Raw genomic sequence first — 18,616 nt, forward strand, 5'->3', positions numbered from 1 at the left:
GTTCTTGACCATCCCCCTTTCACGCCTTGTACCAAATTTGTATTATTTAATACCTTTTTGTTCGATTCTCACAGCCAGGTGAAGAACAAAATGCCTCCACAGAAGTCCCAAACAAGAATGAGAAAGGGATTGAAATGGAGCAGGATTTTGCAGCTGATACGTTTAGCGTGAGTCAGGATTCCACGGAGGACGACACTGACAACAGCGATGGTGAGGAACTTGAATCTGCAATGGGAAAAAATGGCGATGACAGTGAGGTTGTCGACGAGAGACTTTGGAACAAGGATGATGATAACAGCCAAGAAAAGGGAAATGAGAAGCATGAATCTGGACCTTCAGTTAGAGATAGAGATGAGAACCAAAGGGAACTCAGAGCAAAGGAAGAAGGCCCAACGGTGCCGGATGAAGCTCACAGTAATAATGCCGGTGAAACAAATGATGCTGCTGCAGATAAGGATAATCTCGTTGATGTGGAGGATATGGACACAAATATGGAAGACGAAAAAGCAGATATGGATATCTCTGGATTAGAGGTCAATGAGTTGAATCAAACCTCTGAAGAGGGCATGCAGATTGATGACGAAGTAAACGATATCGATGCCATGGAAGAAGCAGGTCAAGAAGAGCAAGATGAACCGGTAGAAAACGGATATCAGCAAGAGAATACTGATGCTATGGATGAAAGTTTAGAGGAGGCAGACATTGAGCAAGCAACTGAAACTTCTCGAAAGGATGATGGAGATGCTGCCTCTGATGATAGTCAAGCGATGGATTTAACAGCAGAGAAAGACTTTCCAAGTAAAGAAAGTTCCAGGAAAGACGATGATTATGTCCCTACGGCAGATTCAGGGGTACAACTGAGGTGTGACTTGGGAGCATCAGATTCAGCGAATGAAAGGCCAGAAATGAACTGGTCCAATAGCGGCAATACTCAAAATGAAGTAGCTCCTGGCAGAAACTCGCCTTCTGGTACTGAACCTGAAGTTACGGTTCCCGATTCATCACAAGGTGGTAAATTAAGTGATGATCGACCGAAACATCAGCTACCTATGGATGAGCCGTCACCTCTTCAAAGACCACAGCCAAATCCCTATCGCAGCATAGGGGATGCACTCGAAGGTTGGAAAGAGAGAGCGAAAATTCCTGTTGATATTCAAGAAGACAAAAAGGAGGCACAGGATGAGATGGAGGATGGAAATGCAGATGAGTATGCTTTTGTTTCTGAGGGTGAGAAGGGGACAGCGCAAGCGTTGGGACCTGCAACCGCCGAACAGATTGAGCACCAAATTGATGGCGACATGGTCAATGAAAAGAATTCTGCAGTAGACCGTACTGATGAAGTTGCCGAGATGGAAACTGAGATGCAGAGTTCAGAAGAGCCTAGACACAATTTTGCTTCAATCACGAGGAAAAAATCTGAGGAGTCCTCATTGGTCTCTGACTTGGACAAGTTGCCTAACGAAGGATCTCCTCATGGCCAGGATCCTCGTGAAAGTAATCCTGGAAATTTGTCCGAGAGCTTGGTTCGTATCAACAAAGTACCTACGAGCGATGACATTCTTCAGCTCGGTGAAATGTCTATTGGCGTTGACAATCTGCAAAATGGCCCAGATTCCCAAGATATTTCCAGCGACGCAAGAGACGATGCCGCCTCTCTTTGGACTAGATATGAATTGCGTACTACGAGACTGTCTCAGGAGTTGGCTGAACAACTGCGTCTAGTGATGGAACCTACTTTAGCTAGTAAGCTCCGAGGAGACTATAAAACTGGCAAAAGGATAAACATGAAGAAGGTAAAATCTGTTTGTGATTAATTAGTCGCACACTGAACTCATCAGATTTGCGATCTTTCCTCTTATTCCTTTGTGCATGATTGTATATCAGGTAATTCCATACATAGCGAGTCATTACCGAAAGGACAAAATATGGCTGAGGAGGACGCGACCGGACAAACGTGATTACCAAGTTGTGATAGCTATTGATGATTCTCGTAGCATGTCAGAGAGTGGTTGTGGAGATGTAGCTGTGGAAGCTTTGGTTACAGTGTGCCGCGCTCTATCCCAACTCGAAATGGGTAACCTGGCTGTTGCAAGTTTTGGAAAAAAGGGAAACATAAGATTGCTGCATGATTTTGATCTGCCTTTCACGAGGGAGGCCGGAATCAAGGTTGGTTTCGAGATTTCGGGATTTCCTCGCTTATTATTGTCTGAATGAGAAAGGAAGCTTATTCCGTAACCGTGTGCTGCACAAGCTTTTCTCACTCTCTTATTTCACATTGCATAAATGGGGAAAAAGTTGACTGGGATTTTCCATTCGTTTAATTTGAGCAGATGATCTCCAGTTTGACGTTCAAGCAAGAGAATACAATCGTTGACGAACCAGTTGTTGACCTGTTGAAGCATTTAAACAAAATGCTAGACGTTGCCGTTGCCAGAGCCCGTCTTCCTTCTGGACAGAACCCCTTGCAGCAGCTAGTGCTGATCATTGCTGATGGGCGCTTCCATGAGAAGGTAAATACCATGTCCATGAACGAAAAGCAAAGCCTGACAATCTCACAGAGCTTCTCCGACAGCTGCTTAACAAGCTTCTGCATTTTTCTTGCAGGAGAGCTTGAAGCGCCGCGTTAGGGATTTTCTGAATAGCAAGCGTTTGGTGGCTTTCCTCCTTCTGGATAGTCCGGAGGAGTCGATCATGGATCTCATGGTAATTCTTGAGATTTTTCGCCGAACCACATGTCTCTGAAGAACTGACCACTCTAATGCCACCTCTTGTTTCTGAACTTCCTTCTCTTATGCAGGAAGCAACCTTCCAGGGTGCCAATATCAAGTTTTCTAAGTATCTAGACTCTTTTCCTTTCCCGTACTACATTCTGCTGCGGAACATCGAAGCGCTACCCAGAACTCTTGCCGATTTATTGAGACAGGTAATTTCCTGTCGACTCTCGATTTTTTACCGATGTTTGTCATCTGCGATGCTGACCGTCGACGACTCGTGGTTACGCAGTGGTTCGAGCTTATGCAGTCTTCACGAGACTAGATCATCGCATACGACTTCCTGCAAGGCAAGGAAAGCCGATGCCTCGCTCGAGTGCAAGGGCCATATCTTTGGGGCAACGGTGTTTGATACAAGATCGACATGACAGCCGCGCCTCTTAATCCTGCAAAAGACGGTTGGTCCTCGAGAAGATTCGCAGAGCCATATATATTCGGGTCAAGCCACACCAATGGAACCAGCAACGGATGTGTGTACAGTGTGTACATAACAGTCACATGTACATGTAGAATTCACACAATTCTTTTTGTAACACCAAAGACGCTTCTGGATTTGGATAGTGTAAATACTGGTCAGCATCTTTGTACAAATTACGTCAGTTCTTCGATCTCCAACACGCTCTGCTGGTTCCGCCCCTCGATAAGTAATCAACTCTCGTCGATGAAAGGTCGTCTTTTCAACAAACGGGGAAAAAGTCCTATCGGTTCTGGTCGGTTATACTCGTGACAATTTGTCCTCACCGTCAAGAAGACGCCGACGGCTTTGGAATTTCCATAATTGCCTGTTGTAAATTTCTAAGTTGGTAGATTAGATGAGCTCATGAAATGGACAAGCAACTATGTGGGAAACCCCGAGGCAAGAACATCCTCTCCCGGGGTCGGAAACGACGCCGTTTCTTTGCCGGGTCCCCTGATTTTACGGGCCCTTAGCATGGGTACGCCCCGCACCGGATCATCTCTCGAGGCCCGGTTCAATGGATATGGATAACACGTCACTCTCTCTGGCCCCCCGCCATTGGCCTGAACCCAAAAAAGAAAAGAAAAAAAAGAAAAGAGGCGGCCCCCCCACCCTCTCGTAACCCTAACGAACCCCGCCCCCCGCGCGAACCCGCAACCGACACGTGTCCGTCCATCCCCGCCCCGCCCTATCCAGAGCGCAACCTGCGCAGCCGGTCGCCCACCTCCATCTCTCTCACTCGCTCGCGGAGCTTCTTCATCTGCGACCTGTAACCAGAACTGACCCCCAAAAAAAAAAAAAAAAAAAACCGAACCTCCCCGAAACGCGCTCTCTCGCTCGCTCGCTCGCTCGCCGGCTCAAGATCGTCCGCCATCCCTGCTCTGCGCATCGAACGATCGATACGCGCCTCCCTCGCGCGCGTGTAATTTTTCGTCGATGTACATATCGTGACCAGTCTCTGGTTCGATCGATCCCCCGGGGGGTTTCCGGTGAACTCCTATGACGACGGTCCTCCGGTTCGATACGCTCGACTCCGTCCCTCGGTTTCCTTCCGGCTGTTGAGGACTGGAGATGTTCGCTCCTTTCGCCGCCCTCATCCGAGTCCGATCCAAGACCTGGTTCCACAAGCGGAAAAAGGGCCCCCGATCCTCCCTCGATTCGAGGCCCCGGATACTGTTGTTTCCGTGATTGAGCTCTCGCGTTTTTTTGTTGTTTTTGTTCTTCTTCTTCTTCCCTTCCTCCCTTCCTCCCTTCCTTCGTTTTTCCTTTTGGGGGTTTTGTTTCCTTTAGCGCTCGAGGATTGTACAGTTTTTCAGTTGTTTGTTAGCCGACGGCGACGTTAGGAGGGTAGGGTAGGGTAGGTGTGAGAGAGCAAAGATCGTTAGCGCTTTGTTTTTTGCTCGAGATTCGAGTTGTGGGGTGTGTTTTTTGGGGGGAGGGGTGGGGAGGAGCCCCTTTCGAAAGTGGATAAGATGAATTTGAGCGCGGCCGAGGAAGAGGCCGAGCAGGAGATTCACATTCCCGCCGATATCGACTGGCAGATGCTCGACAAATCCAAGTTCTTCGTCCTCGGCGCCGCGCTCTTCTCCGGCGTCTCGGCCGCGCTCTACCCCATCGTGCTGCTCAAGACCCGGCAGCAGGTCGCTCAGTCCCAGGTCCCTTGCGTGACGACCGCGGTCGCCATCGTCCGGCACGAGGGTTTTAGGGCCTTGTACAGAGGGTTCGGGACTTCTCTGATGGGTACCATCCCCGCCCGGGCTTTGTACATGGGAGCTCTGGAGGTCACCAAGAGTAATGTCGGGTCGGCGACCGTGCGGCTGGGGTTCTCGGAGCCCAGCGCGGCCGCCATCGCGAACGCGATGGCGGGTTTGAGCGCCGCCATGGCCGCGCAGCTCGTCTGGACTCCGGTCGATGTCGTGAGCCAGAGGCTCATGGTGCAAGGTGCTTGTTGCGGCGGCGGCCCTCCTTCTAGTTCGGGTGTTTCCGATGCGGCGTCGGCGTGTAAATATCACAACGGGATCGATGCTTTCAGGAAGATACTCAGGACTGACGGGATGAGGGGCTTGTACAGAGGTTTCGGAATATCGATCTTGACGTATGCGCCGTCGAATGCGGTGTGGTGGGCATCGTACTCCGTTGCGCAACGCCTCGTGTGGGGCGGGATTGGCTGCTATTATTATAAGAAGGATGGCGGCGGGGGGAGCAGCAACGAGAACGGCGGCAATGCGATTAGGCCGGATTCGAAAATGGTGATGGCGGTTCAGGGGGTCAGCGCGGCCATGGCGGGTGGCGTGTCGGCCTTAATCACGACGCCCCTGGATACGATCAAGACGAGGCTGCAGGTCCTAGACGGGGAGGAAAATGGGAGGCGGGGACCGACCGTCGGGCAGACCATCAGGAACTTGGTTAAGGAAGGTGGCTGGATGGCTTGTTACAGAGGCCTGGGGCCGAGATGGGCTTCCATGTCGATGTCGGCGACCACGATGATCACTACCTACGAGTTTCTGAAACGGCTGTCGGCGAAGAATCAGGACGTTTTGAGTTGACAAAACAAACGAAAGGGAAACGGGAAAGCGATTTTCCTCTCTTCTTCCTTTGTTGAAACTCTTGTTAATTTCTCTCGCTTGTTTTTTTCTTCTGTTTTTTTCGCCTTTTCTACTTCCTTTGCCTGCCGGCCTGCCTGCCTTGCGCTGAGGGCCGATCAATGTGAAAGTTATATGAGCGGGTTTATCCATCAGATATGTTGTATTCACTTTCCACAATATATTAATTAACTTGCTCCACAGCTTGTTAATGTTTCCATATGGTCCATGCCAGTTGTATTGCTTTCTTTCTTGTAATGCATTTTAGGGGTTATCTTTGGTTCAGCAAAGTTTTTGAGTTTGGTTCCGTTTGGGTCAGTGAGCCGTGTAGACTTTTTCAAGATTCTCCCAGATTTGGAATAGCATCTGGTACCTTGGATGACCTTAGGAATCTCTCCAACTAGGCCTCGCCATAAAGTCTTTTCTTTAATGCTTTAGCCATGATACTTGTTATTTCCCGGAGTTAAACTAAACCTTCCATGGATGGGGTCTATATTTTTTACGACCATAGATAATAAATGATCGACAGCATATGTGAGGAGAGAGAAATGGCTGGTCAGTAAGAATAAATGATTTGAAAAATATTTTATTATAAATAATCGCTTATAAAAATAAATGAGCGAAAAATATTTCGTCATTCGTGAAAGCGTTCAAGACATAAATTATTATCGATAATGAAAATATTTTTTATTAGCTAATCATTTCAAGTAATGCAAGCGATCATTTTTAAGAATGTATTTTTTAAATCATACCGGTTGCGGGAAACAAACGGAGCCAAAGGCTTTTAAAAGTAATTCTACCTGGTCTTTCCTGTATTTTACAATTTCTTTACTCCGCGGATGGCTTTACCTATGGTGGGGGCAAGTAGTTGGCAGTCAGAATGGAGGAAATGGATATGGCACAAGGAAGAATCGTATCACACGTCCCTACACAATCTACTTTTCATTGCCTTGGCATTCACTCTACGTGGAGATCTTGAACGACTCAAGTAAAGATCTTATCATCATCATCATCATCATTACGGGTATCTACAGAACCTTCAGTGAGTTTAGTGGAAGTGGCATAGGTTTATCGTCACAAACCCCAGAATTAAAGACTCTCGGGGGGGGGGCGGTGTATCAGCATGCATGGTTCTAGTTCTCTTCCAGGCGGGGGAACGTACAGGCAACAGAGAGGATATATGGACGATGGACATGATTCACCAGGACAATGGCTGCTTACTGTAAGGAAAAACTAATTCGAAGTAATTGACGGACGATCCTGACGTCAGCTGAGCAATGAACTACTAACAGCAAGCAAATGGGAAAAGGAGTGCAAACATCTTGCCCTCACAGCATCTACATGGGTAACCAAAAAAGTCGAAATGAAATGTCGCAATGTCAACTAAATAAATAGCTCCCAACATCTAATTTCAATGTCCTAAAGGTTATATGGGGTGCTAGTAAAAGACAAACGAGAAACCAACAGTGAGCTCTGCGCCTCGGGGAGAGATTGCAGAGCAAGGGAAGCACGCTGCATTGCCTGGACAGTGGACTAATTTCAAGTCGTCCGAACTCTCTTGTTATTGCATGATGGGCACTTGTATTGTTTTATATGCTCGGCCCTAGCTGGAGTTATCTTCACACACGTGCCATGGAACCACCTCTGGCACAGGTCGCAGCATATCCAGAAATCGTCCGCGGCAGTGTTCTCCCCACAGGCGCCGCATAGAGTTTCCCCATTCTCCTCTTCGTCTTCCACGTCCAACTCCTCATCTTCTTCCTTCTCCTGTAATTCTCTCGTGTATTTTCCCCGAGATTCAGGTGCTCGCTGTGGGATGATGATGGCAACAAAAATCTCGATCAAAATCATGGGCAAAGGGGAGAATACTATCAAAGAATCAGTTGGAAAAGTAGATTAAGTATTGATAGTTACACGTATCATACATGAGTGACTCCATCCGCCAATCCCATGTGTATATGAGCACATGCTGTGTGTGTGTGTGTCATACATATAACACATGCATTCCAAACTAAACCTTGAAGGGGTTACGCAGTGTCATAATAAAACGCAGTACTAGATAGAACAGAACCAGGCTAACTCGAATTTGATAGGTAGCCAGCCAGACAATTCACATGCAAAACGCATGTGCATGCAGTCAAACCACTGTCAACAGCTTATTGTAGCTGATGAAAATGGATGAACAGATTAATTACAATTAGCCAGCCAGTTCGGTCATTGACATCAGATATTACGAGTTACATGGAGCAACAATCTAGGTTAACAGAATTGCTATGATATGTATAATCTGGAATCAACAATTACTGGTTGGTCAACTACAACTAAAAGATATGTACAACCTGGCAATCAAAATGACCGGTTGACCAACTACAGCTAAAACAATACGGAGCATCTGCATGGATGAAATATTTGAGGAGGATTACTTATGGATAGCTTTATTCTGACTAAATACCGCAAAAGTCACAGTCAAGTCTTAACCCAGATTTCAGCATGAATTCTATAGAATGCCTACAAGTCATCAGAAATTAAAGGAACTTCCTCTGATTGCAATTGCTTATTAGATGTTAATAAAATTGGAGCATTTGAAGAGATGACAAGAATGGTCAACTCTCCTAAATATCATCAAACCATGTAAATATAGCTGCATACATCTACCGACTCTTTAGATACTCAAGTTAAGTTCTTTGTACCCCTTTGGAAGTAGACTTGGATTTGCTACCGCCGTGATTGGCTACCAACGACTTTGCCTTCTCTTGCTTCTTTGCAGTACCGGTCACCACTTCAAAGATTGTTGGAAGGTCATGTATCATATTGGAGAGCCGCTTCCTGCACCATAAAGGTAAACCATAGGGTGCTTAAAGCCACATGAACTATTAAAAAGTTACAGCAGAAGAGTAATAGATTGCTAGCACAGCCGAGACATTTATGCTGATTAATGTTATTCACAGTTTAATCTAGTTTGATGAGGAAGTCCATTCCAGCAGTCTGGAAACAGCTATGTAAGAATTTCCTTCATGGAGAACAAGTAAATCTATCAAACCAGAGCTAGAATCACCCTTATATCTGTTCTGCTGCAGTGTGAATACCAAATATCTTCTTTAGATATTGATCTCACTTCGCAAAAATAAAGCATAAGCAAGTTGACCTTGCAAAAAGAAGAATGGAATGTAAGAGTAAGATCTTACCTATCAGCCTTATCAAATCCAAATCTAGCACCGAAATAGAAGGCAACCGCAAGCAGCCAGGAATCACTGTGGACAGCCACTAAAGAAATCCAGTCCTTCTCGTGCATCCCATCCCTCGCAAAGTTGATACCTAAAACCGGCTCTGGGAGCTCTGGGGGCACTTCTTCAGCAGGTAAGTTCACTTCCCATTGTTCACTTGGAAAGCCGTACAAGCAGAGGTTCTCTTTTCCTGTGGGACAATAGTAGACAACATAGAGAGAGCAAAAAGATCGAGAGTGAAAATAAATGTCAAATAAAACTGAAAGATCCACTGAGAAAACCAAAAGTATCTCCTAATTTGACCAATTTGAACACGGTCAATAAATTCAATTGATCCACTAAATAATCAGGATAATCATCATCACCAGATCGGCTCCCAGTATTTCTTGACACCTATCTGCTATGTACTAATACTTCGAGTTAGCAAGCAACAGATTAACATGACCAAGAGACAAAAAAAAGAAAAATTTGCTCCACTTATGTAAGTAAACCATTGACCCATAAATAAAAAAAAAATCAATGTTTACAAGGATAAGTGACATACACATCATCCAAATAACAACTGGGATTATGGAAGTTTCGAAATGAATCGAAAAAATTGAATCCATTTTACATATATGTAATAGTGCAAAACAAAGGCCAGCTTCAAAGAGTGCTCAATGGCTGTGCACCCCAGAAGAAACAGTGATGATCAGGTAGTCCAAAACTTGCAGGAATTACAACCAACAATATACAGCGATGCTATGGCAAGGCTGAAGAAAAACTAACCTGGATCACATTGCTGATAAAATTCTTCGACATCTGCAACAGTAGAGCAAGCAGCCTTTTAGGGAAACAGCAGAAGAGAACAGTCACGAATATCTGTGCGGTACTAGACCAGCAAAAACTATCTATGAAATAGTGAACAAAAGCACTTGACTCTCAAGACTATCCTTCTCAGAGAAAGCGCAACAACATGCTCCTTATAGCTTGCTCATACAAAATCACCAAGGAATCAAAACTTTCAACATTAACATTTTTTGTCTACTCTTCAACTGGATAATTATCTAGCTAACGAACTCGACGCACCCATCCACGCAAAAAATAACCAGGACAAAGATCGCGTTGCCGCGAATCGACATCTCTTTCTCCCACCTCCCTCCTCCAAAAAAAAGGCTAAATAACCATGCTAACCACACACAGAATCCACCTTCTTCTCCTCACCATAAATATCACAGACAATTCAAAGCCCACCCAAGTTCCCAGGAGTACCCATCAATCCAATTCGCGAAAAACTCGCAAAATCAAATAACTTGTAGTCCAGCAACCGACCATATATATACAAGACATAACATGGAGAACAAACAAACAAACAAACACCCCCCCACCGCACACGAACGTTATACACGACTACAATTCCCCGCAAAAGAGAAAACCACACGATACCAACAGTCGACAAGAAGCAATGCTTTCAACTGTAGAAGCAGAGCCACCAACAACGACAACAACAACAGAGAAAAGAATCGCCGGAATCGAGAAGCAGCAGCTCCCGCTTCCGCTGCTCAGTTCCACGCACGATACCCGCTACCGAACAACAACAACCACACGAAGCGTTCGCGGACAATTCAGCGCGCGAATCACCCAACATAAAATATAAAAAAAAACAACGGCAAAGAATAAGGCGCAGAGAAAGAGAGAGAGAGAGAGAGAGAAGGGCGGGGGCCGGCGGAGGCCGGCGGACGGACCGGTGGTGAGGGCCTTGATCAAGGCGGCCCGGCGACCCTTGAAGTCCTTGAAGACTTCCTCCACAGTGCGCGGATTGTACTGCGCTCCTTCCATCGCTGAACACCTCTCTCTCTCTCTCTCGAGCTCTCGAGCTCCCTCCCTCCTCCTGCGTCCTGAGAAGACAAAAGCAAACAGAATTGTGGAAGTCAAACGCTTATTTAAAGGCACCCAAAATTTTTCAATTTTTTTTCCCTTCAATTTCGACTTTCCCAATTAATTTTATGAGAAAGTTTATCCAAAATCATTAGGATTCTACCTTAAAAAGATTAATCCTTTGGATCCCGGAGTTTGAATAATTTACTTGTTTCGGTAATTATTTGCCGGAGTTTTGGTTGAGATCCGAGATTTAGGGCCGCTTTTGGCCTATCCCGCGATATAAGCAGGTGAGTAAATACTGGATTACGGGCCGAAAACCGGCCCGGACGTGGCTCGGTCGGGACGGTGCGCGCTTTCCACACGTGTTGAATCTCGCCGGTGAAAATATTTCTATATTTGAAAAAGGGGCTATTGTCTATATGTGGAAAATTCTGACAAGATGTGATTGAATTATGAAAACAACAGTTCCAAGATCTTTCCATGTTTACATGCTGTCGAGAATCCTAATGTTAAGGAAACATCTTCCGACCGAAGGCTTTGGTGTTCGTTCATTCAATCTCATGTCCATGTAATATACGCTTTGCTGCTCTTTTGCCACACCTTGCATGCATGCTTGAATTTGATAAGACTGAGCAACTGACCAAGCAACTTGTGATGAATGTCTACCCTTGTACACAATCTTCACATGGCCATTCTGAGAAACCACTACATAGTGATGAATACACGGATTAAAGTGCGCTTCGAAAGTTCCTATGACGATGTTATAAGGCGGAAATACAGAGGGCAGGAGCAAGACTTTATGAATCGACGACTTGTAGTGTCTGTCAAGTCGCACACTACTAAATTAAGTGGCGAAAATTACTGTCTGCAACCTTGAATAAGATATTGGTCTGCTTGCTGCGAAATAGTTTTACAGATACTCCACAAAGAGGGAGACGGCCAGTCCTCATGATATGCATGTCGAACGGCATCTGCAGAAGCAAGGCGGTTTACATTTTGACTGCAGTCGTCGCATTTGGAAAGCCTTCGTTTCTCGAGAAGGCAAAAGAGAAGCTTCGATAGATGCTTCTGCAAATAAAATCTGCTCGGCTTAGCACCCGTTGATGAAGCGGCTGGAACAACAACAACCAAAACATGAAAGGAAATGAAAACTGACATTGGACACAACCTTTTCAATGACCTCAATAACAAGAAGGGGAAAGAACATATTCTGGGATCTTCATCCATATAGAAGTCCCTCTCATCTGTCTTATTTTAAGTGAAAAACGCTGCTCGAAAGGGAGGAAAAAGCGATCATGGTTTCAGACACTTTGATAGCTTTTTATACCCTCGCAAGCATTTCTCATGTGATACTTGGACCAACCAACAAGCAATGATTTCCTCTTTTCTCCAGAGGAAATTGTCGCCGGTTTAGAGATGACGCAATATGGCATAGGAACAATTGTTAGACTTTTGTTGATGTGTTGGCTCTAGGATGCCATGTCTCCAAATATACTTCACAGAAAGTTTCTGACTTAAAATGAAGTTCAACCCTTTATCTTGTCCATTAAACACCTGTCATATTAACATGGACGTTTTCCTGCAGATAACTAAATACATGTACCTTTCTCCAAGTGGAAGATCTCCAGAAACCTACCTCAGCATTCAACAGTTAATAAGTAAATCACTTTACTAATTTCACTGCTTGTACAGGAATGATTCCCGCTCTGTAAGTCTAGGTTCCACTAGTAATGAAGAGAAAAGGTTTGTCCTCAACGAACTTCGTATACAAGGTACAAATTGGTAGACCAGGGATGCAGATACTGTCATAAAATGCCTAGTGCTAGCAATTTACAACTAGCAAACGAAGGAAATATACATACCGTGTAAAATCATAGCGCTAAATTGATCTTCTCAGACCACTTAAAAATGTCAGAGTAGACTTGATCACCTCCCAAGTCTTCTCCAGTAGCTCCAGCGGCCACCCTTATGATGTCCTCTATTAATGCAAAATTTCCCATTACATCTACATGCGCACCACTTTGAGTTCCCCGACCCTCTAATAAATTTGCTGGAGGAGCATGATCATACTCCCTAACGTATGTGCGAATTCCTGAGGGATTGAATCTGGTCTTACCACGCCAACCTTTAGCGCACATGAAGCCTGCACTTAACACTGGCACAGTTTCATCCCCATCAACAGTGTACACGCCATCCTTCAGACAGCTATCTTCATCTTCACCTTCGAATGAAGTGTCAATCTGGAAGGGAATGTAACATTCGGCAGAGGGAGACAACTTGTAAATGTAAGCTCTTTCAGTCGGTATGCCAACTCCGTACATGGAGAAGATTTCAATATCAGAGGCCCTTGGTAATCTGTAGAGAAAGAGAGAGATTTTAAGTACACAACAGGAGAAGGATCAATAGCAAATCAAGTGCTGTAAAAGCAAAAATTTCCAAACATCAGTTGAAAGAAGAATGCAACATCCCACTTAAAAAACTATTGTCATAGTCCAAAGTTCTAAGGATTCTCACTTCGTTTCCAAAGGGTTTGACCAAAATTTATAGTGCTTGTACTTTGGGTCATCCAAATCATCAGCAATTCCATATGAAAAATGAGCACTGCCACGTGCCATCATCTTTGGAGCAACAAAATGGAGCAGATCTAAAACAGTTTCGGCAGTGTAAACTCTATGTTCAGCTACAGCTCTGACCCCCTCAATTCCCATGTCATGGTACTCGGTCCATACATCACGGCAGGTTGTATTGGCAAGATTCTGGCCTTTAACAGCATCCTGAATTGTAATAGTAACCAGGAACATAAGTAAACTGACTTCAACATACATGATACAATATGTACGAATTAGCAGGAACTAAGGCACCAAAACTTACTCAATATTAAAGAAAAAACAAAGTTGGAAAGAACATTCGCTGGATAGTGATAATGCTTGACCCGAACTATATTATCAATTTGCAATAGTAGGGCAAAACATTGCATATAATTTGCCATTGGCTACCAAATATTGTCAATGAACAGTGTCAAAGTTTTGGTATGGCTTCTATAAAGATGTATGTGCACTAAACATACACACGGGGTTTCCCACCTTCATAAATAATTGCATCCAGGAATGTAGAAGTTCAAAATCATCAGCTCCGCACGCTAAAAAAATTAAAGGAAAACAGAAACCCACAGAGGAATGATACAATTTACCTAACTGAAAGAGCTAGTCATCTACTCAATATAGCCTGATTTTATTTTCTGCAAGAAGTCTCATGCAGCATGTGAAAAGAATGAATCATTTTAGTACCAGGAAAGCATGAGCAAGAGGCAAACACATGCTTGCCAAGAACATAAAATTATTGAAGGGCAAAATGCTTAAACGTAAAATTATAAAAGAGAACCAATGACCAACAGGAAATTCTTGGCTCTCTTCCACTTAGCTACCTTATCTGATAATCAAGATTGCAAAACCTAGAACCCATTGTCACCGGGAATTGATACAAAAGGGGGTTTAGAGTTTAGAGTCATTATATAAATTCTCTATCTTCCAGTTTCAATATCAAGCATCATAAGAATGATATATGCAAATAAATAGGAAATAATTTAAGAAGACGATACGAGCGTAATCAGGGCATCAGAAAAGGATGTTGAGAAGGCAAATTCACCCTAAAGTCAATCATCTCAATCTCAGAACTCGGAGACTCTGCCGCATCTTTACCAAATGATATGATCCTTCCATAATTAACTCTGGCTCGAGAACCGGAACTGTTGGTGCCACTTTCACTTGAAACCTGTGAGTCATTCATTCTTTGCCTTATCTTGCTAGGAAGATATCCTTCCTCAGGTGACCAATCAAGACCACCCCAAATTGTGTCCCCACCCTTTGGGATCATTGACATGGTGGAGTCCCACGTGCGGCTCATCTTCATTACATGCTGCAGAGTTTGGACGCGAAATATATCGTTGCTCAGGAAACCTGGTGCAATTGCCCTGCATTCAAAGATAAACAACAAGACAATCATCTCATCTGCATGGGAAAGGTTCCATCTTATATCAGGAGAGTAACAAGGATCGCATTATATTTGTGGACGTGAAATGTATTCCATCTTTGTCAGGCATGGACCAGGTTTTCAAGAAAAAAAAATCCAAAATTATAGCACTTTCAAATGTATTTAGATGTATAAGTCGAGAAAACATTCTTCCCAGCATAGAGTATTGTCAACACAAATGAACTTCGTCGGTAAGACATTATGCATTTTCTTATTGGTTTGTTCATTAGTGTAATCGAGGATGATGCATCCAAGAATACGCGTCACTATGTACAATAGTTTGCCTTCAGTAAAAGTAAGCAGAATTTCATCTTCCAAATCCATGTTGAATTTTAGCAGCAGATACCGGCTCTTCGTTCGATAAACAAACTAAAATTAACCTGGCAACTGCAATATCCTTCGCTTCAGCAGAGAAAAGCCCAGCAACAGCCTTTGGAACTCCCAGAAATGGTCCACCAATATTCATGATTGCTTTTATATGCTTAGAACACCAATCAGGTCCACCGCCTCCACCCATTGGAGCTGGTGCCTCAACCCATTTCATGAAGTGCAGAAAGTACAGAACACCCATTGAATGAGGGATTACAACAGCTTTTTTACCTCCATTAGTGGCCACCATCATTTCTATGTGACTTTTTATCCGGCTCAGTGTTTGGTCCCTCACCTGATCAATCAAATGATAGCAAGGAGGTCAAATGAATTTCTATTGAGAATGACAGCCTTATAACAATCGAATTTTCATCACACAAGTTACAAATGGCGCTGTTTAACAAACAGTTCAGATTGAAGCACGTACCTCGGTGTTTTGGAACGAGAGTCTCCAATCATAAGCAGCCATATACATAGTCTTCTCTTCATATCCTATCCGAGCTAAGTTGTGAATCAGAACCGCCCAGACAAAATAGCCAGGCATGAAGTAGTCAGCAGCGACAAGTCCAGTCACTGGACGGACTCTTATACCAGGAGGATCCAATCCGGTTTCATTGTCCAATGACATGTGCTCTACCCAACATAGAGGCCTAAAGATAATATTGACCAAATGATGAGAGCAATCCTTTCAGCACCCTAGAACCTAAAATAGATCATAAATAGCAGTGCAAGATTGAATGAAGAAATCCAGCATTGGCATCATTATCAAAATAGAGATCTTGAAGGCTTCGCATCAAGACCTGCATAAGTCCTTTGCAGTCATATTTCTACATGTGCTTCATTGTGGCATAAGATGCTTCGGTCTTTTTAATCAGTTAAACATGAGCTATTGGACGTGTTCGCATAATCTAGCAAGAAAAGAGGAAATCATTCTTTAATAAAAGAATTTGTACATCCTCTAAACAGCAATGCATTTGTACATATGTCTACACGAAAAAGGTCAAATGGTCAGACCGACTATATGAACACAACCATAACAGAAGCAGGACCCTAAATACCCGTTGTTGGAGATGCAGGTTCAATGGGAATTCTAAAATTTACTGCATTATGCTAAAAAACAGGGGAAAACAGACCTTGCTCTGGTCCACAGTGCTCGCAATTAGCAAAGAGCTCAAAACTTAAAAGGGTGCGTACAGAGCCACCATTATGATCTGCCTACGCTTGCCCAAAAAGGAAAAGGAGTGGCTTAAAGTTGGATGAGGGGAATGTAAATGATCATGATCAGGAGACGAGCCACAGAAGATCTCACAGTATTTTGACATTATCTTCATTGTACCAGACACCTCTCTCTCAGCTCATTTTAATAAAGGAAGACATTAGTTAGATACTGTCCTAAAGCTCACAAACTAGTACTCATTAGCATTTCCTAAAAAGGTCAGGGCTTTGACATTTAATAATTCGAAGAATAATTGACAGAAATACAATTTACGAGGTGATCAACTTGATGAGTCGTTCCATAATATAAACAAGTACTTGCCAAATCTATACTCCACTTCCTGTCCTGAGAAAGAAAAACAGTCAACAACTTCACCAGTAAACACCCAACTGATTGCCCCCACGACCACAACATCCAAACTTTCTCATTAGACATCGTAACTGTCAAAACTATAGTGAATCCTCGGAACCAACCAAACACATCAACTTGTCCACTTTCATACGCAACCAAAACCCAACTAATCAGTTCACCACATAAAACAGCTCACACGCAATGAAAATTCTCAATCAAAGAGCCCAAACCTTTTGTACACTTCTCCAAACGTGCCGCCCCACAGACGCTTCCTAAACAGCCCTTCCGCGCACTCATGCCCTTCCCATAGCTCGAGCCCGCCCGTCACGATCCCCGGCACGAACACCACGGGGTGCTTCGCCGCCAGCCCTTCCTTCTTCAACTTCACGCCCGGCGGGTCCGGCAACGGCCCCGTGATCGCCTCGGTCACGTACTGCGGGAACGAGGACGGCATCGCATTGTACAGGAACAGCAGCAGCCACCACACTGTGCAGACGCAACCCACGAACCAGCAGCAATTGTCCAAGCACGACCACTTGCTCTTCTCGCCGGCTTTCCCCTTCTTCCTCGGCGACGATTCCTTCTTCTTCCTGTCCTCGTCCTCGCTAGCGTCCCGGGCGATTTTCTCGTCGGAGCTGGAGGCTCTATCAGCCTCCGCAGCTTTCCTTCGCTGAACCAAAGGCATTTTTCCCTTGAAATTTCCCCCCTCAACGCTCCACTCTGCTCCCTTTCCAGGAAAATCTTTCCGACCCACTTCGTCAGAAAACCTTTATCTTCCTCTACAAATCACGCACCCAGCAGATCAAAGGGTATCCACCAAATTCCACGCCTCCCCATTTCTTCTTTTTCTTCTTACCCTTTCTTCACCTTCAACAATCGATCACCACGCAGCTGCAGAAGCCCAAAGTAACCCAAGAACAGTAGAAAAAGCTCGACCCCAAGCTTCGCTTCGCCCCCACCACTTTTTCCTTACGTTAAAAACAGGGGGGACCAAGCGGAAACTGTAGGAACGTAACGCTTTCCGCTCTTTCTTTAAATTTTCCCGGCGCTGAGAATTTTCTCTTTCCAGAGAGAAAAAAAGGGCGGTCAATATTTTCCCGGCCGAGAAAATGACGGGGAAGCTACGGAAAATGGAAGAGACGACCGGTCGTTGAATGAAAGCGGGGGCGAGGGATGTGATTATATGATGGCGAGTGGCGGAGGGAGGAATGGCGGCGGGTCTGCATGGAACAAAATATTATTTTAACTAATCGCTGAAAGGTCGAGATTTTTTTTTTTTCCTTCCTATTTTTGGCCACAGAAAAAAGTTTTATTTATTCGACACCCGTCAGATTCTTCCCGGGGAAAAAGAAACGCTTTAATTAATTACGATCAACGTGATTTTTAAAATAATAATTGCCTTTTTAATTTCCCGACCTAACTTAAACTTAATTTCTATTTGGTCTTGCGTGCAACTTAGCATAGTCGATGCATTGACGACTTTTTTTTGGGTAAATGAAGGTATGGAACTAAATAATTTAACCGTATAAACCCTACTGTTCCAACTTTTTCACTAAACAAAACATGAGATAATTCGCTTGGAGGCTGCAAGTAGAATGTAGTGTCCAATCGCTTCTCAATTTCAATATTAGCAAGAAGATTAGCAGGTCGATTGCCTTCTCGAAAATTATGTTGTATTTTGAACTCGAAATGAGAGCCCAAGATTCTTCTTATATCTTTAACTAGAGCCAGTCCAATGTTATTCGTTTTACGCTCTG

The 18,616-nt window shown here is 44.2% G+C and overlaps 4 protein-coding genes across 8 annotated transcripts in view; 2 read left to right on the forward strand and 2 right to left on the reverse strand.

The window, feature by feature from the left end:
• LOC115691058 (midasin) overlaps nt 1-3,377 on the forward strand; it is a 41,162-nt gene extending 37,785 nt beyond the window's left edge. For all 3 annotated transcript variants that reach the window (XM_056320663.1, XM_056320665.1, XM_056320664.1), the window contains 6 exons: nt 75-1,793; nt 1,885-2,166; nt 2,331-2,510; nt 2,605-2,703; nt 2,798-2,923; nt 3,004-3,377. In XM_056320663.1, coding sequence (XP_056176638.1) covers nt 75-1,793; nt 1,885-2,166; nt 2,331-2,510; nt 2,605-2,703; nt 2,798-2,923; nt 3,004-3,036 — 2,439 coding nt within the window. In that variant the 3' untranslated portion in view covers nt 3,037-3,377. The remainder of the gene's footprint in view (nt 1-74; nt 1,794-1,884; nt 2,167-2,330; nt 2,511-2,604; nt 2,704-2,797; nt 2,924-3,003) is intronic.
• A 1,289-nt stretch (nt 3,378-4,666) lies between these two features.
• On the forward strand, nt 4,667-5,850 carry LOC115691060 (uncharacterized). Its single transcript, XM_030617621.2, has one exon. The coding sequence runs from the start codon at nt 4,701-4,703 to the stop codon at nt 5,772-5,774; it is 1,074 nt and encodes a 357-aa protein (XP_030473481.1). The 5' UTR covers nt 4,667-4,700; the 3' UTR covers nt 5,775-5,850.
• A 1,157-nt stretch (nt 5,851-7,007) lies between these two features.
• Nucleotides 7,008-10,928, reverse strand: LOC115691029 (PHD finger protein ALFIN-LIKE 4-like). Its single transcript, XM_030617569.2, has 5 exons — nt 10,759-10,928; nt 9,803-9,835; nt 8,996-9,224; nt 8,501-8,636; nt 7,008-7,619 (listed from the first exon to the last, which is right to left on the reverse strand). Exons 1-5 carry the CDS (start codon nt 10,850-10,852, stop codon nt 7,350-7,352), a joined length of 762 nt encoding a protein of 253 aa, XP_030473429.1. The 5' UTR covers nt 10,853-10,928; the 3' UTR covers nt 7,008-7,349.
• A 634-nt stretch (nt 10,929-11,562) lies between these two features.
• On the reverse strand, nt 11,563-18,077 carry LOC115691027 (phospholipid:diacylglycerol acyltransferase 1-like). Of its 3 annotated transcripts, none has more exons than XM_056320386.1 (7): nt 17,090-18,077; nt 15,720-15,942; nt 15,304-15,587; nt 14,540-14,864; nt 13,409-13,668; nt 12,757-13,249; nt 11,563-11,975 (listed from the first exon to the last, which is right to left on the reverse strand). In XM_056320386.1, exons 1-6 carry the CDS (start codon nt 17,542-17,544, stop codon nt 12,766-12,768), a joined length of 2,031 nt encoding a protein of 676 aa, XP_056176361.1. In that variant the 5' UTR covers nt 17,545-18,077; the 3' UTR covers nt 11,563-11,975; nt 12,757-12,765. The 3 variants fall into 3 exon arrangements, with proteins under 3 accessions (XP_056176361.1, XP_030473427.1, XP_030473424.1); XM_030617567.2 differs by having other exon boundaries at nt 11,563-11,962; nt 17,090-18,076; XM_030617564.2 differs by having other exon boundaries at nt 11,563-12,006; nt 17,090-18,076.
• Between the last annotated feature and the right edge of the window lie 539 nt (nt 18,078-18,616).

The sequence above is a fragment of the Syzygium oleosum genome, unplaced genomic scaffold (genome assembly GCF_021117445.2).
Source record: "Syzygium oleosum isolate NSW1041296 unplaced genomic scaffold, Sole_v2.1 Sole_v2.20, whole genome shotgun sequence".
Taxonomy (NCBI): Eukaryota; Viridiplantae; Streptophyta; class Magnoliopsida; order Myrtales; family Myrtaceae; genus Syzygium; species Syzygium oleosum.